This window comes from Acanthochromis polyacanthus, chromosome 21, assembly GCF_021347895.1.
Source record: "Acanthochromis polyacanthus isolate Apoly-LR-REF ecotype Palm Island chromosome 21, KAUST_Apoly_ChrSc, whole genome shotgun sequence".
Taxonomy (NCBI): Eukaryota; Metazoa; Chordata; class Actinopteri; family Pomacentridae; genus Acanthochromis; species Acanthochromis polyacanthus.
The window spans coordinates 10160717-10185233 of record NC_067133.1 but is presented as its reverse complement, the minus strand read 5'-3'; the positions used below and the strand labels follow the sequence as shown (position 1 = coordinate 10185233).

The following is a 24517-nucleotide window of genomic DNA, read 5'->3' as shown; positions in this document are numbered from 1 at the left end:
AGACATCTCAGTATCCACGTTTTAGTATCTTTGAGCCATTAAGTGACCAAAACCTGCCAAGTTTTGTCATCAGAACACAGTATTTTTTCTTACAAGCAGCACAGTCGACCAGTTGTTAGGCACAGTTTGTGCTCAGTGTTCATTTCCTGACTGGAACACTGTGTGATCCAATGATTTATCTGCATAGTTGTGTCGTTTTATTTGCATTTTTCTCTTGAATCTCTTCTCATATAACATTTTTAAACAGATGTAAGCCATATGCTACTATTTTCAGTGCATGAGTAATATTGCTGTCCATTATAAGACCTCATACTTTATCATATTCCACACAGCTGTGATACCAGTAGACTTAGCAGTAGTGAGTACACCCCTATAAAATATCACTTGAATGTCAAATGAATAAAAATAGCATCAGGTTGTAATAGATTTACTCTATCAAAAATTCAGGGCCCACAGAAGGAACTCAATGCAACAAAAGCCAGGCTACATACTTGTCCTTGTCACAGTTTCCACTTTGTTCTTCTTTAGAAACTCTTGTGTGATTATGTGCTTTGGATAGTTCTCATGCTGGAATGTTTCTCTTTTTCAAGCCTCTGCAGACTTTGAGTCATCATGTCAGTCAGTATGTTGGTGTATCCACAGACATTCTATAAGTTGCATCTCCTCAACACCTTTTGCACTCGTGCAGCCCCATATCTTCACACTCCCACCTCCGTTCTTCACTGTCATTGTTATGTATTCACTGCGGTTGTTCTGATCAGGTTCACACCAAACATGCTCCATCTGAGCCAAAAAAAAAACTTTCCTCAGTCTTATCTGACCAAAAGAATGTGCTCACGCTTGATCTTGCAGTTTTGTTCAGAACAGCAAGCGGGGTTTAGTTTCTTAGATGCTGTCTACGGAAGCTGGCATGACGCAATATCCTTCACACTGTGAAGGATATGATTGTTTGTGTAATCTTGATGTACACAGAAAAGCCACGTTTTCTATCATAACCAGAGTTTCAGCTGTCATTGAAACTCTGGTTTTCACGATAGCACAGGTCTGCCAGGTTAGAAGCATTTGCTTGTCTTTTTTAGGGCTTGATTGTGCAAATACTGTGATGTCTGAGGCATCATTTCAGGAGGACGACCACTGCAGCCCTGATTAGCGGTGTTATAGCTCCTTCTATTTCAACTGGTTCTTCAACTGTCACAGAACCTCCTGCATCATTTACCATCTTTGTGAAGGCCGTGTTGAAAACACGCAGATAGACACAGAGCATAGGTCCAAAAGTGAGAAAGCTTTGGTGTCCACGGCTTGTTTTAGAACCCTGTTCATGCAGAAATCACAGGTGGACTCCATTTAGCTTCACTGATCACAGCTGTATTCACCTTTGTTGCATTGACTTCCTACTTTGAGGCCTGCGAGTTCAATAAGCTCTTCTAAAGTATTTGTTTGTGATTCATAGGAGGAAGTTCTGTTTTGGAGAACTTAAAAATAGTGCCATCATTTGCAGTCACTGAGAGATGACACACTTTGGAATCATTTGACATTTTAAGTAACATTGTGTCCTCACTTCTGCTGTACATTACTGCACTTTCCACTTGACTTCTCCCGCTTGTGTCACTGCAGGCCATGTCACAGTTCCTATGTGGATCAGATATGCAAACATCTGGGTGATGCATTCCCAGACTCTGTAAAAAAAAAAAAAAACAATCAAAAAGTACTAGGGCAGCTTTTTCCTCTGTTCATAACAGCAGCATGTGCACATTGTCTCTAAAGTGACATCTGAGCGGGGTCAGTGCATCCAGCCAATTAGGCCATTAATGGGATGAAATGTTTGTTTCTTTTCAGAGAAAACAGCCCGCTGTCACAAGTTGCCATCCCAGACGTTGCTCTTGGGATTCCACTCATAGCGGCTTTGACCTCGTTGTACATCCAGCTGGCTCAGCTCTCCGGGGAACGGTTTTTATTTCAGACGATCAGAAAAACATACTTTCCATTTCCATTTTTGTTGTCTACTCTCCAGGCAGTTTGGCTGTGAACTCGCTGAGGAAGACAGACTCTCACAAAAAGAGATTGAGGACACATATTCCTTTTATTTCAAATGCTTTCAGAGCTGAAGAGGTGATTGTGTTATCAAGGCCATTTTAAAGTAAGTGGCTATTTGGAACAAACATCGACCTCACGCTGCATTAGTGTAATTTAAAGCCTCACAGACTTGGATGTTCCCTCCTCACAAGATGTAGTTCAGCTGCCAAAGTGACAAACAACATGACACGGCTGACACAAACTGAACTGACATGTCTTCGGTCTCCTGTTTGTTCCTGCCAGTGACACAACATCAGCCCGAGAGACTGTAATTCTCCTGATAGGACTGTGGAGACCTCCTGCTCTTTACCGATCAAAATCAAACGCACATCTCACGCTGACAACAAGAACAGGACAATAAAGGCCTTTTATTTCCTGGTGTTTCTTCTTCTTTTGTTTTTTTTTCCCCCTCTCCTGCTGCGGACGCGAAATAAAGGATGCACAGACGCCTCCATTCAATATGCATTTTTGATTTATTTTTTGTAGGAAAATAGGCCCTTTTTCACATGCAAATGTATTCATCAAAGAATATGAAAAAAATCTTTGCCAGGGGATACCAGAATGGCACTCAAAGAAATGTACATTTTACAAAAAGGCATAGAAAAACACACAAACACACAAATGCATGTATGAATCAGAGTTTGTACTGGTAATACCACTGGTTCTATTGTCACGTCCCACATGGGCGACTATAAGAAACATGTAGGGGAACAATACAGCCTCACTAACCCTTCTAAGTGGACAGACAGATGCTGAGGATGGAAATTGTGGAATCCCTGATGAATAGACCCACAAAAGATTTCATCTACGACAACCGGTTTCCATTCTCCCACTGTGTTAATGTACAGTACAGAGATAAATCACAAAGGAATAATTGTCTTTCTAAGCATCACTCCACCCTTAAGTGCCGATAACACTAATCCCGCTGTTTGCCTCACACCTAACTCATAATTCTTTAAGCTGCCAAGTTCAATGGATAATTAAATGGCTTTCAGCTCCTAAGTGGGTCTCCATCTGAACATGCGCTCAGATGCATTTTGTCTCCGTCGAATGAAACGTGTCTCCAAGTCTGGTGCAAACGTTGAGCAAAAGTGCCGAAAATTGTTCCAAAAGGCCAAAACAATTGAAGCACGTTCATGGAATTTGCAGCAACTTATGCAAATAATGAAGATTTCCTGTCAGACACCAGCACAGACATGCAGATAAAACACAAATGTTTGTTATGGGTTGAGGAATTTTCCACCTCATATGCAATCGCTGGTGCAAAAAGGTCGAAAAATGGTTAAAAAATCGAAAAGGATGGAAGCATATTTTGTGGAATTTGCATCAGCGTGCACAAATAATGAAAAATTGTGTTAGGAACCAGCACACACATTCAGCTAAAACCTGGTTCTGACATTTTCTACCTAATATGCAAACCTTGGTGCAAACGTTTAGCAAAAGTGCAGAAAATGGAAAAAGGACATATGTGGAACTTATGCAAATATTCCTGTTCAGAACCATCACAGACATGAAGCTAAAACCTACAACAAACTTACAGGTTGAGAAATTTCCTTCCTTTAACCCAAATGTTGATGCTAACATTAAGCAAAAGGGCCGAAAATAGTTTAAAAAATCCAAATGAATTGAAGCGTTTTCATGGAATTTGCAGAAGTTTGCATAAAAATGAAAGATTCCTTTTCAAAACCAGGACAGGCATGCAGCTAAGACCTGCAGGACTGCCGCTTGCACAAATAATAGAGATTCCTGTTAGAAACCAGCACAGACATGTAGCTAGCACTTGAATGTTTGCTATGGGTTGAGAAATTTTCTACCTAATATGCAAACGTTGGTGCAAACAATGTGCAAAAGTGGCGAAGCTGTTAAAAAATGTGAAGGATGGAAGTGTATTCATGGAATTTGCAGCAGCATGCATAAAAATGAATGATTCCTGTTCAAAACTAGGAGAGACAAGCAGCTAAAACTTGAACATTTGCTTCAGGTTGAGAAATTTTCTACTTAATATGCAAATGGAGGTGCGAATAATGAGCAAAAGTGTTGACAAAAAGTTAAAAAATGAAAAAGAATTGAAGCTTTTGTGTGGAATTTGCAGCAGCATGCACAAATAATGATCAGTTCTATTAGGAACCAGCACAGACTTGCAGCTAAAACCTCCAGTACTCCACCCTCATTTGTTTCTTGCAAATGCAAAAGCTCAAAACGTGTGTTGACAGACTTGTATTTGACTACAGAGCGCCTTGGTTTGACCCACATCCTTCAGGTGGTTCTTTAAAAAGCCCAAACATTTTTCTGGTGACACGTGATTCTCATAAGACAGCGACAAAACACAGAGGGGCCTAAGAAAAGTAGTGGTAAAAGCTATTTTGCTTGTTCCCTTCCTTTGTCAGTCACTCAATAGAGAACTGAAAGCAGGGCAGAGACAGACACAAAACTATGCCACGGGCTAATTCTTCTGACCTGGATAGCTGCCCAAATTCCTAAAACTTTCTCCTAAAAACAGCAGCCTAGATTAGTTTTGAAGATGTAAGGCCAAGCTGCCAGTCATGCAGACAGGAGCAGATGGGGTCTTTCAGTCCCCTCATGGCAATGACCCCAAAATGCACTTCTTAATTCCCTTCTTTAACAGAAAGTCGCCCTCTTGTGGCTCCAGCTGGAGCATCTGTGCATCACCGGCTGCCTGCGATCCATTCAGACCGACGTCTGTTGGCTTCTCTTGAAATAGTTTAGTTGGGTAACTTTGCTTACTGGAAAGAATTTAATGAGGGTTGACTGGCAGTGATTGGGAAACTCTCAGTAAACCACCTGCAGCTCTTTGGGATCAGAGTCGCTGTATGTCGCTGCTCACACTGAACTACTTGTGGTGATTTATGTCTGTGTGAAGCTGGCTGAGGTTGTTCAACAGACATGTGGAGCCCAGCGATGAACAAACCGACCACAGGGAGTCTTCCTGTTCATGAACATTACATATACACTGTAAAAAAAACCTGTATATTTAAATTAGACAATACAATGAGGAAAACACGGACTGTGAATGTGCAAGTCTAATGCAAGCATTAAATAAAACTCTAATTTTTAAAAAGAAACAGAAAAAGGTTGCAAATGTATTGTGATTTCATGACTATTTCAGTTTTATTTAACAGATAAAACTGTTAAATTAGAGTTTAATACTGTGAATGTACTCTAAAATTGTTGGTTGTTTTTGTCAATTAGCAGATTAATTTATAAATATATAATCATGTTGTCAAAAATATGGAAAAAGGTCATTTTTACATCATATCTGACATAAAATAATATTAAAAAATCTAATGAGAACTGATTTTTAACCCAAAAATATCAATTTAATAAATGAAACAGTTCAACTCAAAATTTATGCTGTATTTTTTGAAAAGAAATTTTAAAATATATTATGGTAAATGTTATATAAAATATGACAAATAAATAAAATTGACAAAAATGACAGATTTTTCCAAAGCAACTATTCTTTTTAGAGTAAAAAGCCTGTTAAAATACAATCACAACTTTATCATATCGTTACAATATTTTTCTTTTTATTTAATGAATGGAACCATTAAATCTGAGTTTAATGCCGTGAATATATTTCTAAAGTCAGACACAATTTCATCTATAATTTATTTATAATACATTATTTTATTTACTTTATATTATTTTCCCCTCACATAAGATATTACTCTTTTAAATGTATTTGCTGATATTTACTTGAACTTTTTGTCTAAAAGTTATCATGAATTCATGTTATTTTTTTTACCTATTTTTATTTCATAGACAAAGCTGTTAAATTTAAGTTTTATACTATGAATGTATTTCTAAAATTAGACACAATTAGTGACAATTTACAGGGAAAAAGTATTTTTCAGTAATTTTATACAGATTTCTTTGTCTATCTCTTCATATATGCATTATCATTATATATTATAGATTATTTTAATTGATTTTACACATATTAATACCCCTTTTAAACTTAAAAAATATTAATTAAGGATTGGAAGTGTATTTTTATTAATTGAAAATTACTGTAATATTATTTTACTGTAACATTTGGTGCCCCAGTTGCAGGAATGATACCCTATTTTTACAGATTTTATTTTTACAGTGCACATGTAAAGGAACGTAAAGGACGTCGTGTCATATTGTACAGCCTCACAACTTCAACATGTTTTGTTCATCTGTTTGCAGAGAAAGACTCAAATCTTTCAGCACAGATTTGTTAAATCAGGAACAGAATGTGTCGGTTTTTCGGATTTGTTCCGCTTTCCAAACATGCCATCATGAAGTGGCAAAGCAGTCGCAGCTTATTTGGAAAGCTCCAGCCCTGCACAGCTTGGAATGGTTTGAACAATTTGGCACTTTGCGTCGTCTCGCCAGCACTTTCCATCGTCTCCACACGCAGCTGTTCAGCAGATCTCAGCACAACGTTGGAAAAAGGAGTAACACTGTTTAGTAAAATACAGCCCAGAGGGTTGCTACATACATACATTAAATACTAACACTGCAACGTACGAGGAAAAGACTGACTTTTTTTCTTCTTCACGTCATTAACTCACCGTAGCTGACATATTATAAAAATATACTATGTCATATTTCACATTTTTTACAATCGGAAGGCAATTCAAATCACAATAACCATGAATATTCATACAGCTAATTCATCTTTAAAAGATTGCTTCTTTTTTGTACCTTTATTTTACAAAACAACTTTAAAAACAGAGTGTTTTCATGTAAAAAAAACACTGACTCGAACATGAAAATCGACTGGAGATTTTAAATCCTGTTCCAAAAAAGCAATACACACACCGTAATACAAAAACAAAACAAAAAAAACAGGTGACTTTTACAAAAGGGTTGGTCTCACGTAGGCATATTTGCACAATTGGAGTAGCATGGCCACAGTATTCCAAAGCTACAAACAACCAGGCTTCATAGCAGCCCAGCAGAAAGTCTTGGCACTGACGCTTGCATCACACAAACAGTGTTTGGTCTCACTATGCTAGAGTAATGGCTTTGAACCTTTTCCCATTACGACGCTGTGATATTGCAGCCTTGTGCATCTAAACACTGAACTGGGAAGACGTATGTGGCACACTAACAGCTGGTTAAGGTGTTGCTGGATGCAGGTAGCATTTGGCAACTGGAATCTATCTACTCCCCCTATTGTAAAGTGAAGCCCCTGCAGAAGTTACCACCAGGGGGCAGTCTACTACAAGGCAGACAGTGAAGTCGCCTTGTTCAAAGCCACAGAGAGAAAACTGAGAAGTTGAGTAACAAGGTATAAAAACTGGATGCACCTTTTTTGTCTTTTTTTCTTGTTGTTGTTGTTGTTATAAACCTGCTGTACTCATGTGGTTCCTGAGCAGCAGCTGGAGCTAAAAAAAAAAGAAAAGAAAACATACAAAGACAGTGTAAAGTCACAGCAGAATAAGAGGACCGTCATGACTGACAGGATGCAGCCTTCAGGAAGGTGATGCCCTTTGCTGCGTTTGTGATTCGTTTTATTGCATTTAATTCCTTTTATTGTGTCCTAACAGCGTGAAGTCGTCGCTTTAGCTTGCTGCAACACCGGCACCCGGCGTTGTGGCGATTTTGAGAAGCGAGCTAAGCCGTATCTGGGATCTATCTAATTTGCGAGAGAACTCATTATGATTTTCCGAAGCTGAAATCCCCCTAAGACAGGACGAACAGGAAGACGACGGAGGTCAATAATGTGACTCGAGGAGACATGTAAACGACAGACGCAGTTTGTGTTGGTACGATGTTTCAAGTTACACGGTGATAGCCCAGACAAAACTACTTGTCAGCTGCAATATCACAATTTCATGTTTTTTGTTTTGTTTTTTTTGACACAAACACACATCTTTCTCCAGCTTGCAGGATTCTTTAAGGCACAGGGGTGTTTAAATATCCAAGAAAAGATTGCAACAGCTCATCATCCAGTCTGATATATATGCACATGGGTTCATTTCACTGTTTCTGCGGTTAAATCCAAACCGACGGCTTCCCCTCTCCGGATTTGCTGCTGCTGCTGTTGCTGCTGCTGCCTCCTCCACTGCTGCCTCCTTTACCGTGTTTGAACCGATGCTTGCGCTCCTTCTGAGGCTGCGGTTGGGGCTGCGGTTGGGCCTGGATGATATTGCTTTGGGGCTTGTCGTCCTGGTTGTCTCCGAGCTGCTCCTCGGCCCGGTGCTGCTGGCTGTAGGCCTGGATGGCTGCCTCCAGCTGCTCGTGGGCCTGCTGGATCATGTCTTTGTTCAGTGCCACTCGGGCCTCCCCTCCAGTGGGGAAATTGTCCTCATTGCTGCCAAACTGCTGCTGCTCCTCCTGTGCGATGTTTGCCCGGTTCTGCTTGCATGCCATCTTGGCATTGCTGAGGTCGGTGTAGGGCATCTGCTCCGGTTTCACCACGATGTTGTAGCCGGGCGGAGCTGACGGGGTGTTCCAGGAGAAGGGGTAACCGACGTAATCTGCGGCGCCATCCCCACCTACCCCTCCTTCGGAGCCGGCTTCAGGTCCGGTCCCCCCCACGGAGCCCTCCCCGGCACCATTGTTGCCCAGCAAACCCAACTGGTACTCATCCTCCTGAGGTGGGCAGCGGCGGCGGCGGAGAATGTCACAGATGGATCCAATGCCCAAATGGAGCATCTCCCAGACGTTCAGCGTGAGGCAAAGAACGGTGACGCCGTACATGATGCGCAGGAAGATGGTTTTCTCTGTCGGCCTCGACACGAAGCAGTCGACGCTGTGGGGACAAGGTTTCCCCGAGCAGACGAACACCGGCATCACACGGAAACCATACAGTAAATACTGGCCTGCGAGGAACCCTGCTTCTAGTATTGTTCGGGTCACCAGTTGCAAGACGTAGACCCGCATCAGCCCTTCATCCTGGATTCGCTTACGCCCATCGTGACGGATCTTAGGTCTGGGTGTCGGCTGCAGAGGATCCCTTGGCCTTTTTGGAGGCTCGATCTCCGGCACCTCATAGATCATCGGATCATCCTCCTGGTCTTCCTCGGTCTCCTCGATGCCTCGATGCTGCCTTGCTCCAAAGCAGATTTTTCTGGGCTTTCTGTGTGTGTATCCACCTCCTCCTCCGGTTCTAACTGCAGCAGCTCCAGCTCCTCCTTTGGCTTCATCTAATCGTGCAATCTTGTTGACGGCGTAGCCCATGTACATGAGGGAAGGCATTGCCACCAGGATGATCTGGAAGACCCAGAAGCGAACGTGGGATAGTGGGGCGAAGGCGTCGTAGCAGACATTCTCGCAGCCCGGTTGGCCCGAGTTGCAGACAAACTTGCTCTGTTCGTCGTAGTAGATGGACTCTCCCCCGACGGCGGTGAGAACGATGCGGAAGACGATGAGCACAGTGAGCCACAGCTTCCCCACGAAGGTGGAGTGGTTGTGGATCTCCTCCAGCAGCCGCGTGAGGAAGCTCCAGCTCATGGTGTCGCTGGACAGTGGGGCAGACAGTGTCCCTCTCTCACCTGCTCACAGACTCTGCAGAAAGCAAAAGAGAAGAAAGAAAGAAAGCAGAGTTATTTCACTATATAGGCCTCTGCTGGGATATCTCAGGAGTCACTCCATGTAAAATCAACAAATCTGAAAGGTTCCAACTTGACCCCATCAGATTCAACTAACTGTATTATGTTCACCTTCATACTGCGAATATTTTCCTGAGTTACAAGAACTTCAAGTATCATTTTTAAACCTCCATCTCTTCAGCATAGGAGAGATATTCCAGGCTCAAAAACATATTTGTTCTCTGAGAAAAACTGCAAACAAATCAATTATACATCGACTCCACACCTTAAGAACAAAACAAAACAAAAAACCTCATCAAAAAACTGTGAAAATCTGGCAGCAGGGATACCAAGAAAAATACATTTACAAGCTGTTAAAACTGTGAAAATAACTGCAAACATCTGTAGAATATTAATATTTTCAGCTGCTGTAAATATAGTATAACTGCAATTTTATGGTCACATATAGTAAAGGAATAAATAAAAATACAGATTTTTTTAATGCGAACATTATGTAAATTTTTGGTCTTTTTTATTAAAGAGTAAATTACTTTGTAAAAAAATGATTTTTAGATTTTGTCTGTAAAGTGGCAGCTATTTTCAAGCCTTAATGTAATTGTTTTCAGATAATGAAAGAATCTGTATAACGTCATTTTTCGTATTAAATATAGTTTCATTTTATCATCGTAAAAAAAGAACAAATTATCATTTGAAAAAAACGCAGATTTTTGATGAGAACAATGTTTAGGTAAAAAAAAAAGAGAACAATGTTTAGAGTTTTGGTCTGAGTTTTTAGAGTTAATCTGTACATAAATGTTTGTTTTTTCTGTGTTTTCAGTAGTTCTTACTTGTGATTTAACAGAATAAGATACATCTAATAATATTTTTAAAAAATTACAACGAAAAACATTTTTAACAGTGCAGCTGTTGCAATCTGAGGATACGATCTCTTTTTTTTCCAGCACAATTTTTTTCTATAATCAATTTTGAGCATCATTGGTACCCTGGATATGTTTCTGTTTTCTGATAATTCACCAGAGAAAACTTTAAAAAGAGAATTCTGGGTAAACTTTCAAGCATGTGTGATTGGTGGTTGGTCTGAACAAATTCCAGACAATGAAAGGATCATTTTTACTCACATTTGATACCAAAATCATCTACAGACATATTAGGAACCCTGCTTCTAGTATTGTTACCTGTTAAACCTGTTAGATTTTTCAAATTATCACATAAAACACCAATTTTGTTTCTCCATTGTACAGCCAGAAGCTACATCTGATTGATTTTTCATGTCGTGACCCTCAAACATTTCACAACATGATCGAAGCATCAAGCAAGATTTGCCCAGTTTTTTCCGCAGTCAGACTTAAATCCTCCAGGAAGTAGTATTAATCCTGCAAGTTTGGTAGCAAGATGTGAAAGGGGGTGACACAATAAATGCCTTAATTAAAATGAATGCCCCTTTTTAAGCTCCAGCAATCAATACACCCTTAATTTGATCTGTTGCTTGTTGCAGCTCCAGTGCACAGCGAGGTTTTGCTGTCAAGTTTGGGCTTTTTAGGGAATTAGACGACCAAACAGGGTGGAAAGAGGATATCGGTATTAAAAAATACCATCAAACAGCGCTGAGAAGGAGGCGAAGTAATCCAAATAGGGAATTTCGCTATCACCAAACACACACACACACACACACACACACACACACACACTTTATTTTAACAGCCTATCTCTTTTAGGGGGAAATAAATCCTCTTAGTGAGCCTTCTTCTGTGTGAGGTGCAGTTTTCAGGATTGTATTAACTTTGCTGGTTTGTTCTGGTTGGGAGGTATCGTGCGGGATATTGGCTGTATATGTGCAGTTTGGGGAGCATGTTGCCTTATGTAGGTTAGGTCTGGGCTGCAGGCAGTCCATCCAAACCAGCAGAATCAGCAGGTGGCCGGGCACAAACCGTTGGAGCGGGATTTCAGACAGCAGAGCCACATTAGCTCAGGCGCTGGAGCTGAACCCAAACACTGGCGTCCCTCAGGGCGGCTTTGGGGGATGAGTGTGACACCTCCACACAACTTTCCCCCTCATGAAGCTGCAACGGCGCGTGGCTTATTGTCAGCTTGACTGAGAGGAAAATCCAGCCTTGAATACGAGCTCAGATTGGGGGGCTTTAAAGGGCTTGCAGGGGCGATATCCTTACCAAGCAGGTTGAGAGCTTAGAGGGGAAACTCAGCCTCCCGGCGTCTGCTCTGCTTTGTGTCTGTTTCGGAGAAAGGCCCCCGCGATAAAACATGTATTGATCACTGTGACCATATAAGGAGACAGTCGCGAGGAGGAAGATGTCAGGAATGCTGCCACGTGCACGCTCGGGAGCGCATGGCGGCCTCGAAACGGATTCCTGCAAACAGGCCCGAGTTCTGCGAGCGTCTGTGACCGACATGTATGAGTAAGCAGCAGCACATGGCCGAGAGTCAGAGCAGCGTCCTTCCACGGTCGAGCTCCGTCTGACTTTTTCTCTGCATTACATCACTGTGTTTCTTTACATAACTCACTCTGGGCTGCACAGTTGTCCTTTAGCTAATAATATCCAGACAAAACAGGCGGCCGCAAAGGTTAAACTGCTCGATTTGATATGAAGATAAAGCTAGTTTGATGTTTCAGAGCAACAAATGTAGGTTTTTGTTTCTTGTAGATCAAATTTCTGCAGTTTTTTGTCTATTAAAACTGCAGCATTTTACTATATACTTCAACGTGAGCTTCAATGTGTCCCTTAATGAATCTTTGTGGGGGTTTTTTGAGCATTACGGTGCATTAGGAAGCGTCCGACTTCCCCCCAACCGGGAGAGATGCTCCAGCTTCATGCAACTGCTCGGCTTTACTGCTGCTATCTCAGCCACATATAACCTGGCATTTTGCCTTCTCATCCAATTTGTGTCTGCAGGAGCTAGTGGGGCAGTTAGGGGTAAGAAGCTGACTCTGTGCATTAAGCTACCGGGGTGAGTCAGCCTCCCGAATAGCTCGGCACAGATGCAGCAGGCAGCGCTCTGTCTGTTACTCTGATATAAAGAATGAACAGCAAATTGGTGGAAATCACGTCACACAGGAAAACATCAAACAGCTGCACCAGACTTCAGGTTCAAAAGTTTGGAGGGAGAAGCCCCTGAGGTGCAAACTCATATCGCGAGAGACGACTGACGAGCTTTGAGAAGGAATCACATCCAGGATAAATGACTCCATTAGCAGGAAAGGTCATGACTGAGTAATCTCAGGTCAACAAGGAAGGATCCCTCTCTCCGAGCTCTCGCGGGTTAAAGTTCAGGACCAGGGATGAACTCCACGCCTCACAACCCGATGCTAGCTCAAAGAGGCAGTTATAATTACAGCTGGTGTCGCTGGTTCCTCCGAGGATGTGCAGCGACGGGCGTACAGTGTACGTACGCTGCCACGTGCCTCAGAAAGCTCCGACGGTGAGGTTAGCCGAGGCTCCTTATTCACCGCACTGAGTCACCGTCAGCTCCGGCTGCAGGGCCCCGAGCTGGGGAGGGACACCAGGGGAATGAGCCCACCATGGGACAAGCCCGACCGGAGCACGGGGGATGACTGCAGGTGGGTGAGGGCTGAGTTGCACAACTGGGACATGTGTTGTAACTCGCATACATCATCCAGGGGACCTCTGCTGCAAGGTGCGGAACAGATGTGCAGGGTAATGTGAGCATTTTTAAAGTTACAAATGCTAACTTTTTGGTACAAGAGATGCATTTAACCCTCCTGTTGTCCTGCGGGTCAAAATTGACCCATTTTAAAGTTTGAAAACGTGGGGAAAAAAATATTTTCACAGAACATTTTTAGGAAATCTTTGAACATTTTTTGGTGGAAAAAAGCAATGTTAAAAATGTTTCTTAGAAGTTTTACTGATATATATGTAGTCACTTTGGATATTTTTAGGATTTTTTTTGGAAGATTTTTACTCATTTTTGAAAATATTTTCTTGCCAAATTTGGGGGATTTTTTAAAATAAAACTTTTAAGGGAAATTTTTAAGGAATTATCGGAATTTTCTTTCTGAATGTTTTGCAAATTTTCAAAAAATTTCAGGATTTTTTTGCTGAATTTTTTGATTTTTTCAGACAAGGAAACAATATTTTTTGGTGCATGTAAATGAAGACAACAGGAGGGTTACAACACCGAATACTGCCTGAGAGATGCAGGCTTGTACCATTACTTTCCTTTCTTATGCAATTTGTGTGAGTAGTTTTCACATCAATGCGTACACAAAATGCTGGTATTGTTCAATATTTGTCTTGTTTTTTAAAAAAATGTCCAACCACAAAACGTCACGTTCCAATCCTATAAAAAACACCTACAAGAATTTACAAGATTAAATTCCTACGGCATTTTTAAGATGTTTTTTTTTGTACATTTTGCATCAATTTGACCTGTTTTATTGATATTTCCTAGTGCAGACGCAAGTACAAGATTCAAATACAAAATTTTTTATTGTCACATACAATGTTACAGTGTCCTTCAGGGTGTTCTGCCATAGACATCTTGATTGTCGAATGTTTTACGTGCTGTAGACTTACGAACACAGATGTTAGCCAGTTCCAATGATGCCTTCAAATCTTTGTCTGTCACTCAGGGTTGGCTCTTTTTCGTTGTGCTCTTGGGGTCATTTTGACTGGGCGCCCCCTTCTTGGCAGAGCAGTTACAGCCCCAAAGTGTCTCCATTTGTAGATCGTTAGCTTAACTACAGACTGGAGAATTTTTCAAGTCTTGAAATCACTTTGGAACCCTTTCCAGCTTTATGCACATCAACAATTCTCGATGGTAGATTCTCAGAAAGTTCTTTTTGCAGAGGCATCGCTCACAAAAGCATATATTTCTTGCAATTTGAGTTTTTTATCCATCAAAGTAGTTTTAGTCCACATCTCCAAACTCGTTTTCTTAGCAAGACTCCAGATATGCTCACACCTGACTCCAGTTAGCTTGTTTGAGGTCATTAACTCCATGGTTCACGTACCTTTTCCACTAGCATTATGAGGTGATTGTTCTCAATAAAGACATGAAAGGTCATAATTTCTTTTTTTGGCTAATATTTGAGTCACATTGTATTTGTCGACTCTCTTTACTTAGATGAAGATCAGATCACAACAAAAATTCAGGCTACAGCAAATTATTTAGGAGTTTAAATCCTAAAATTTGATAAACAGAAGTCAAAGCTCACTGCTATGATTGCCTGAGAGTAAAATGAACAAAACAAATTATTAAATCATTAATAAGGTGGAGTTTTATTTTTAAAAATTCTGCATAAACATATTTCTCTGGGGGTTTGATACATGCAGATGCATGTATGAGCATGCGAACACACTAAGCCACATGCATATTAATGAGCATAAGCCAAAGGCATTCCGGTTACTAGATGTACTGTAAAGCATTAGAAAAAGCTCTAATGAGTGTATGTAAGGCTAATAGGTTTACTAGCCTGCGGTTAATCAAGCGAAGCATGCTAACGTGCACGTTTATAGACAAACAAACAAATTTTACTGCTCTGTAAAACTGCTATTGCTATTTATAGATGGACATTTTCCATAATTACCATTTAAATATGAATATTGTCTCTTCATTTACAGACAAACGTACATTTATATCTGCACCAGCTCCTGTTTATCAGCAAACAGAGGTTTTTATTCCTGCAGACCGTCAGCAGCAGCGTTTCCTCAGGCCGCTCCACCGTCGTGCTAATCATCATTTACTTCTCTCTTAGTGTTTTTAAAGTGATTGTAAAGATGTGAAGCCGTCAGCGCTTCCTGCTGCCAGCTCTGGTTTGGCTCCTGATCGTGCTGATCTGCTGCTGGAACGCTGCCTTTAAAACACTCCTCATTTCAACTTTACTCCCTTATGTGATTCTGATTGGCTTCTGAGGTTTGTCTGCAACTTTTAATGACTGGCACAGTCTGTCTTTCCTTCTAGTGTCTCAGCAGGGAGAAATAATCACATTTATTATCATATTCTGCTCATTTCATACACGTTTGCATTAAATTTACTGTAGTTTCAGCGTATGTATAGTCATTTAGAGTAGTATTTCATGCCATTTCTGTAGGCTTTAACCACAAATTTGGTAATTATTCAGATAAAATTACAACGTAAATGAGCTCAGTTTCATCCTCTTACTTGTTCTCAGACATTATTTGAATTTTTGTGTTTTTTTTCCAATTTGTCTGAATTTTTTCTAGTTTTTCGCTTCACGCTATTGTAGCATGTCTGAAATAAATTCTTATATAAAAAGTCATGCCTGGACTATGTTGTCTTGTTCTCATTTATTAGTTCAAAATGTCAAATTTATCTATTTTTTATTTTCTATTTTTTACTCTGTGTAATTTAGCATTATTATTGTTGTTGTTGTTGTTGTTATTTGTCTCCTTTTGTCTTCACTGATGCTTTTTGTCTTAGAAAATGTTGCTAATTTTAACTTATTATTTCCATAATTAATAGGATCAGCTGTCATTTTTGTCAAATGCGCAAAAATAATAGATGCCAGGCCTTTATTCCTAATCAGCTGCTGTTGTTTTAATTCATTTAAACAAACAATAAATCCATATTAATTCATTTTTCTGTATTTTGGACTTCAAATTAAGAAGAGTAAGTCTGTCAGCCTTGACAGAACTGAGCAGGTCGTCTATTTTCTGTCAACGGATCACATCTTTTAACTCAAACACAGTGAAAACCTACATTTAAACTGTAATTTTACCTCAAATTATTCACTAGTCCTCAGCACCAAAGTTCATAGCTGACAGAAAAAGGGTTAATTGCACCGACTGCTTCAAAAACATGAATCTACCATCATAATAGAAATCCTCTCAGAAATGTAATCAGTAAAGTTCTGGACCAAAAGTCATTTCTGCACATAGTTTGAAGCTGCTTTGTGCACAGATTTAATATGCCGCCTTTGTTCAGCTTAATCAAAAAAAAAGAGGAAACACCTTCGATTGCACTAAAAAAACCAGACAGAGCAGCTAATCGTAATGAATTGGAAAGAGATTTTGGCACAATGAAGTCTATTATGCGAGGCTGAGCGAGCTTCTTTTTCAGGTGTTGCAGTAAAAAAAAAGCAATTCTGATATGATTGTGGCTAAAATATTAACTCCATAGATCATTTTAGCTTACTTTAAAGGCAGTACAAGCCAAAATTAAAGCCTCAGAAAGTTCCAAACGGACTGCAAGAGAGCTCGGAGTGAGTTTGGTGTTGCTCTTCTTCATGTTTGAGGGTCAGTGCCACAGTGAACTCTTCCATTTGTTCTGCCGGTGGCATCTTCAGGCTCCACTGATGCCCTCCTGAGCTCCCACCTTGTCCTGCACTGCCTGAAATAATCTGCTCCCACACCAGACATCTGCCCGCTATAAACCCTCTTTGTATCGCCGTTTGTGGCTTAAATCTGGGCTGTTTTGATGCAAAGAGACCCCACACTAAACCACCAAATATAAATAAAAAATGGTCACGATATGAGCAGAGATAAGCACCATTGCAGCGCCATGCAGACGGCCGACCGCTGGCTAAAGCTCGGCTTAAAAAGCACAGGGGGGTTTCTAATATCGTGCTTCCTCTTCTGCAAATCTGAAGGGTCTGGATAAGCTCCTTTGTTAGGCAGAGATAGTCAAATCATCAAAAAAAAACCCAGCCGTGGCTAAAATTGGAATTCTTATCGACATTTTCTGGTTGTTGGTTTTTTTGTCTCTGAGCAGCAACTTTGTTCAGAAGAAGACACGACTTTGCACTAAGTTCACCCGCAGAAAGGTTATCGAGTCCGCTCACAGGCTAATCTCTGCATTTTGCACAAACACACACATTCAACTTACTTGCAGGAGGCATCAACGCACGAAGCCATGAAACGCAAATAAACTACCAATTCCGAAGAAGTTGAGCAAGACAGTGCAAAAGCCCCGACTTGGGCCTCCAGACTTGGAGAAATCAAAACTAGCTAGGGGATAAAAATAGAAGCTGCAGAAGAGTTTTGCAGGGTGGTCCTTGATCAACTGGAAGACGTGGAGATGCAGAGATGGATGAATGAGCTATTCTTCCTCGTTCTGCACAAGGGGAGGCGTGCTCTGGAGGTCTGCCTCTCTCTCCCGAGTGCGTGGGAAACTAAAAATTCCCTCATTAATAGTGTCCGAAGGGAAAGAACACAACAGCAAACCGGTTCCATATGTTACGGCAGGAATCTCTGAGGCGGCAGCAGCCTCCGTGAGCGCATCTGTGCTTTTTATTCAGCTTGACGCGGGAGGGAAAATGCACGGAAATCACCTTGTTAGCGACGGAAATGGAAGTTCTGTGGAGAAGTTCGAGAACTCTGCAGCTTCAGTTGGGAATAATCTTAGTCGAGAAGTGTCAGGTTTGACTTCTTGTAAGCTTTGAGCATGAAGGGTTGGTCAAATTCTCATGATTTGAAGCTTAAATGGATAAAAATGAGATGGAAAAAGACACAAACAGCGTACTCACTCTACTCTGCCAGATTCCAGGTAGCGTCTTCTCTGTCTCTCAATCTGAAACCCCCCATCGTCTCTGTCTCGGCTTCTCACTTTCCCGTCTTTACATACTCCTAACCTCAGCTGACATCAAACAGAACTGACCCCGAAATCAACAAAAAAAACAAAGCATCCAAACAAAAAAGCCACGGCTCCAAGGCCGTCTTCTTCCCGAGCGGCGCCTTGTGTTTGTGCCCAACCAAGTGTGAGCTCTTCCTGAAAGCGAGAGGGGATGAGGGAGGCAGAGCATCCTGCCTCAGTGGTCCTCACTTACCCCCCTCATCCCCTCCAAACTGGGTCACGGCTGGGGGTTGGGGGACGGGTGGCTGTTTGGAGGAGGTGGTGGGGTTTTAATACCCCTCCGAGGGGTAAAGGGAGGGGAGGTCTGCTTCTGACAGACAGGGAGAGGATGGGAGGAAGGTATCAGTGGGATCTGGAGATAAATGATGCTGAGACTCAAACAGACGTCTGGGAGCCGAAGAGCAGCAGGACGGGGCGAGGATTCGGGTAAAGGTAAGATTCAAACCAGTCTGGTTTTTGTGCTTTTCTAACACTAATAAAGGAAACTTTCACCCTTTCAACCCCAACACTTAATAATTACATAATTTAACAGACAGAATCAGTTGATTTTCACCTTTTCAACTGTCTTACTAATCTGTGACTGAGTCTGAAAACTGAATCAAACCTAAGCTTCATATCAACACATTTCATCAAAATCACTTTATTCTACATGTCTCATTTAAAAATGCACAGAAAATGCACTGTTTGCATTAGCAAGATTCTGTTAAAACCAAACAATTCTGTGTTTATTAGTGGAAATCTGGAGCTATTAGTGATTTAGCTGCAACCACCGGTCACCGGTCAGTGAGTTTTTTAGCTGCACAGATCAGAGTAATATGCAGCAAATAAAATGTAAGTAGTAAACTATCTACAGTATGTAGAGTCACCATTTTCTCCTGTATTGGTAGCACATGTGGGCATAGATTTTATGATTCATGCTAAGGGACAAGGTAAGAGTTGCACTCAGAAGTCTGTTTATTTGTGCTTTTCTAACACTGTTTAAAGGTGTTTTAGATGGAAACTTTAACCCTCTCAACCCCTAAACCTTGCATTGCAGACAGAATGATTGGAGTTTCAGCTTTTCATCAAGCCTACTCACACGGAACGGGCTGTTTCATTGGAACACACTGTCTAATCTTAGCTTCAAACTGTGATACATTACATCGAAATCACTTTGTTTTAAATGTCTTGTTTAAAAATTCGCAAAAAATACACAGTTCAGATTAAAAAGATTCCGTTAAAAAAAAAAATTCTGTGTTCACCGTGGAAAAGTGAAGCTATTAACGATTTAGATACAACCAACAGTCATCTGGCAAAAATTCTGGGATTTTTCAGCAGCACAAAGCAGAGAAGAGACACATTTGTGTACATTTCTGAGCTCCCTCTGCCTCTAGCCATCGTTGTATTGTTTCCATTGAGGTGCAGGACTTTATATGGCAGTGATTTATTCTACACCTCATTTAGAACATTGTCAAAAAGAAAGTGTTTGCGCTAACAAAACTCTGTAAATAATGAAACGTTCTGCGCTCCTCAGTGTAAACGTGAAGCCATTAGTGACTCAGCTGCAGCCGACAGTCCCCTGATAAAAATTCAGGGACTTTACACTCGGCTTCAGCTCAACGTCTGTGTTTACACAGAGCAGAAAGGAGACAAGTACGGCAATAAATTAAAATATAAGTGGTGGAACATCTAAAGTATGTAGGCTCACAACATTTTCCAGTGCTCATAACACCATCTGAGCACTTAGAAACACAGCTGTACATGCTGATTCCTGGTGTTTTTTTCTACTTTTTGTTTGAAAAAAGTAGAGAAATTTGACTTTCTTTTTTATTTTTTTTTAATGATTTCTGTCATTGCAAGTGTAACATGCTTCAGAAAGACATTTCTGAGTTCTCTCTGCTTCTAGTCATGGTTGAACTCTTTCCACAGATGTGCAGGATTTTAGACTGCAGTTACAAACACAGTCAGGAAAAATGCGACAGGAAGCAAAAACCTGATAGGAGCTGAAAGATGCCATGTGTTGCATATTGAGAACGGTAAATATTTATGTGTTTTTCTCTTTTGTTAAAATACTAAAAGCTTGTGCGCTAGGTTGGAGAAAAAGTCAAAGAATTCAACAATGCTGCATGCTGAGAGAAACTTCTCTGATTCTTACAATTGTAAATGTTGATATTTCAGGTTTTTATCTATTTATTTGTAAAATAAATAGAGAAATTCAACTTCCTTTATTTCTTTTTTGTATCATTTCTGACATTATAGCACCGTTGTACTACACAAAAGATATATTTGGATGTAAATTTTACAACAGATGCTTAGTCATGTTCTTGTTTGTCTTGATACTTCTATTTTTGTATTTTGATGATACTGTAATCTTTATCTAAACCCTTTTGAAAACAGTTTTATATCTGTAATCTTGCAAAACAGATTGATAATCTCATTGAGCCTTTGTCCTGGTTAAATGAAGGTGAAATAAAACTATTAAATAAACCAAAGACAACATCACTGAGGAGCTTTTAGTCACTGTGATGAAGCTCCTTAAAGTAGGAGCTGCTACTACAGCGCTGAAGCTTCATATTATGTTTGTTCTTTGCGACCTTCTGCAACAGAAGTCAGTGAAGTTACTGGAAAATGTCCGGCGGTAAACGAGAGCAACCAGAGTTTGAACTTTGCTCTCAAGGTCTCGGCTGTCATGTTTGGAGTGCGACACTACGAATGCCTTCCAGGAGAGACTGAAAATATGTGGAGTCCATATTTAAACGACTTTGCTTCTTTGCCCTCTCAGTTCTCACTTTTTCAACAAGCAAGAAGACATCGCAGAGACGGCCAAGATCTGATGTTTCATGCTCCTCAAAAAGCCACAGACATTCAAGATAAATGCAAGGGCTTACGGACGTATATTCTGATGTGCTATTAATTAGTCAGAGCAAAAAGTTTACATTTTCAGGTTATTTTCCTCCTTTATCACAATAAACTGAATATTTTTGGGTTCTGGATAAATAAGACATTTGCCATCTTTTGGAAACAGTAATTTACCTTTTCTCTATTTTCTGACATTTCATAGTATTAATTAATAAATCAAGAAAACAACGAACAGATTCATGATTAATGATCTCCTTGACACCTAATAATCTGTATCATCCAATAAAAAAAATCATCAGATTTTAAACTTCAATTTCAGTTTGGAAATGTAACCAGTCAAATCGGGATATTTCATCATATTCACTTAATTCCATGTCTCATTTAAAAATTTGCCAAAAATATACTGATCATGCGGATAAGATTCTGCAAAAAATAAAAATTTCTGCGCTACTCGGTGCAACTTTAAAGCCATTTTGAACTCAGCTGCCACCGACGGTAACCCGACAAAAATTCAGGAACTTTTCAAAACTGGAGGCTGCGTCTACACAGAGCAGACAGGAATCAAGCCTGGAAACAAATTTAAAAATGTAAATAGTTAAATATCTATAGTATGTAGCATCGCCATTTTTTCCCCCAAGCTTTCATAACCCCTTTTAGCAACTGGAAGCATCTGGTACATATTGATTCTAGGCCGCTTCCATAAAGGTGCACAGCATTATATTGCAGCAAAAAATGGGCAAAATGTGACAGGAGAAAAAAAAAAAAACACCCACAAACAGCTTAATTGACATTTAAACTGTTAGTTGCAGCTGTGGTGCTAAATATAGGTCATTGGTCTCCTTCATACTTCATAATTGCTAGCGGCCCTGGAAAAAGAGCATATAAAACTCTATAAATGTGCAATAATAAGCACAACAGCAGCCAGATGCTGTCAGCAGCAGATAAGCTTCTGAATAGATTTCTTCCCTGCACCATCAGTGCTTGGTGTTTGTGTAAATTTTGCAGGAAGGCGTTCCTACGTCACCAAGTTAAACTATAGGCAAGCTCTTCAGGAAAGTTTGCATTGAAAAGTCCACATCAGATCTCTCAAACACAAACATCTTTTAAGCTCATGTTGAAATTGGGATTAGACCAACTGTTTGTGAGAAATTCGGGCAAAAAAATACACCTGGAATAATGCTTATTGTCATATGAGCCTTCAACAAGGTGCTACGCATTTTTAAAAGCTGGAACAACTCAATATTTGCCTGTTTTGACTCAGAAATACTGTGTCATTGCAGCTATGCTCACAGCATCATTCGTCCAACATGCAAAGTGTTTCATATCAAGTCTAAAATGGCAAAATTTAACAAATAATTGATGCCAAATGTGCTGCGTTTTAAGAATATTTGTGTCTAACTACAAAAACAGGAGCTAACAAGCTCTCTTTAGTGAGAAAGTCATGAGAGAATGCTGTGAAGTTTGAGATAAAAGTTGGGAAACATCCAAATAATCAACTGGCCCTGCTCAGTCTAAACACTAAACGTCAGCTTCGTGGACTTTTCGTCGCCTCTGCTTGCGGAAATATGGACACTCGATCATAATCCTCCATCACATTCGGCCTCTGCGCGGCCTCTCAGAGAGCCGTAATCAGGCGACAATAAAAGATGCCCGTTTGATATTGTCCAAATCCACTCACCAGTGGTGATTCGCTCAAATTAGCACGCTGCACGCTATCTTAGCCTCTTTTCTTATCTCGGCCCTCTGAGCCGACCGGTTGCTATCACCGAATTTCACAGATGGAGTGCTGAGGAAGCGCAGCGTCTAAATCCTCTTTAAATTCACATCGTGTCACTCAAAGTCCACGGCTTCTGCTAAATATGTTTGCTTTAATGTACAGCTATCACAGTTCTTCATACACGTTAAGCTGATAAGGATGGAAACATGGGGTTATTTCTGGACGAGCCATCTTGTAATAACCTTAAATAATTTGATATTTCCTTTGATGTGAGCAGTTTAATGAAGTTTGTTTTTTTTAAAGATCTGATCAACCTTCTGAACCCAAGCAGTTGTTGTGTGTTCTTTTGCTCCTGTTCCGTTTTTACCCACTGTGGCCTCATTTTCCGCTGTAATAGAAAGTCCCTCACCTCTATGGAAACAAAACAAACATGACTAGAAGTAGAAAAAACTCAAAAATGTCTTCTGTGCAGCATGACACAGTTAAGACGTCTAAAAAGTAGATATTTTACAGCTCACATTTTTACAACTTCGACACATTTTTTGTCATTTTGCACAACTTATTCCTCTGTATGCCGTTTTCGAGCCATTTATTTTATTGATTAATTTTTATTTTCCTTTCAATCTCTCATGTTATCATCTCATTGCTTTGTGGAATACACTGCTGGGAGTTCAGCTTACAAGATTGTTGGTCACATGACTGTGGGTTGCAGTTGAGTCATTCATGGCTTTTTGGTTGCATGAAGGTACCAAGAATCTTTTTGTTTTTTTTAATGGATTTTTAAACAACACATGTAAAATAAATTTGATGAAATATCCCAATTTAAAGCTTAGATTTGGTCATTTTTTCCTGATGGAACCACATATTGCGTTCAAGGATTGTTGGAAAATAGCCTAGCCGCGCTAGACAACCCACGGCAACGAATTTAATTCTCTGCCAGGGTGGGTCTAGTTACCCTCGGTAAGCCTCGAGGTTGGATGCTCCTAAAACTAGCCGACGAATCACCATGAAGTGTAGAGTCAGAAGGCGGGTGTAACTAAGTGACGACAGAGGCGCGACGATTCTGACAGAAACAACCGGAAACAACCATAGAAACAAGGATAGACAAGAAGATGGCTGCACACAATAAACAGTTATCTTTCGACTCGGCTTTGGCCACAGCCCTTAAAGATTTCTGTTAACATGTCTGTAATATACTTGAGCTTCACCCATAAGGGTTCACCGAACTCGGGCATCCTCTGATTTCCGGCACTCTAGGAACTACGTCAGCCTATTTGTTGCGCTGATTGGTTGTATACCTACCCAATTGCTTCAGAGTGATTTGATAGACAACCTTTTAGCCCGCCTCCCTCCCTGTCGAGAGTTCCTAGACCCTTGCGTCTTCAGACCTGAGTCTAGTGCAGCTAGGCAAGTTGGAAAATTGAAAAATCTGGAAATTTTACATTTTTTGAGGGTTTTAGACTCAAATAAATGGTCTAATGTTGGCACTTTTTCTAAACGCGTCTTTACCTTTCTGGGGTTCAGTAGGTGGTACATTTTTGTCCTGTTTCTTTCATTCCTATTCCTTAATAAGTTCTCTGATCTCTGACATTTTTAAAATATGACAGGCCTTTCAAAGCCAGGTTCAGAGGGTTTCAGATTATGCAGCTGTGAGTGTTGTCTGTAGTCAAACACTAAATAATACACAATAAATCACCTTGTAGGACGTTATCTGTGTTTGTGCATTCCTGCTGTATTTGACATTGTCGCTGCAGACTCTGGCAGCACAGAG

The 24517-nt window shown here is 40.5% G+C and overlaps 1 protein-coding gene across 2 annotated transcripts in view; it reads right to left on the bottom strand.

Annotated features, from left to right (window-relative positions):
• Window positions 1–2527: 2527 nt before the first annotated feature.
• Window positions 2528–24517, bottom strand: part of gjc1 (gap junction protein gamma 1) — a 64586-nt gene continuing 42596 nt past the window's right edge. Inside the window, exons 1-2 of one of the 2 annotated variants that reach the window (XM_022209539.2) lie at window positions 18085–18420; window positions 2528–9579 (exon numbers count right to left, since the gene is read on the bottom strand). In XM_022209539.2, the coding sequence (XP_022065231.2) occupies window positions 8065–9525 (1461 nt within the window). In that variant the 5' untranslated portion in view covers window positions 9526–9579; window positions 18085–18420 and the 3' untranslated portion in view covers window positions 2528–8064. Of the gene's footprint in view, window positions 9580–18084; window positions 18421–24517 lie in introns of those variants that run through there. The other variant, XM_022209538.2, reaches the window with a different exon arrangement.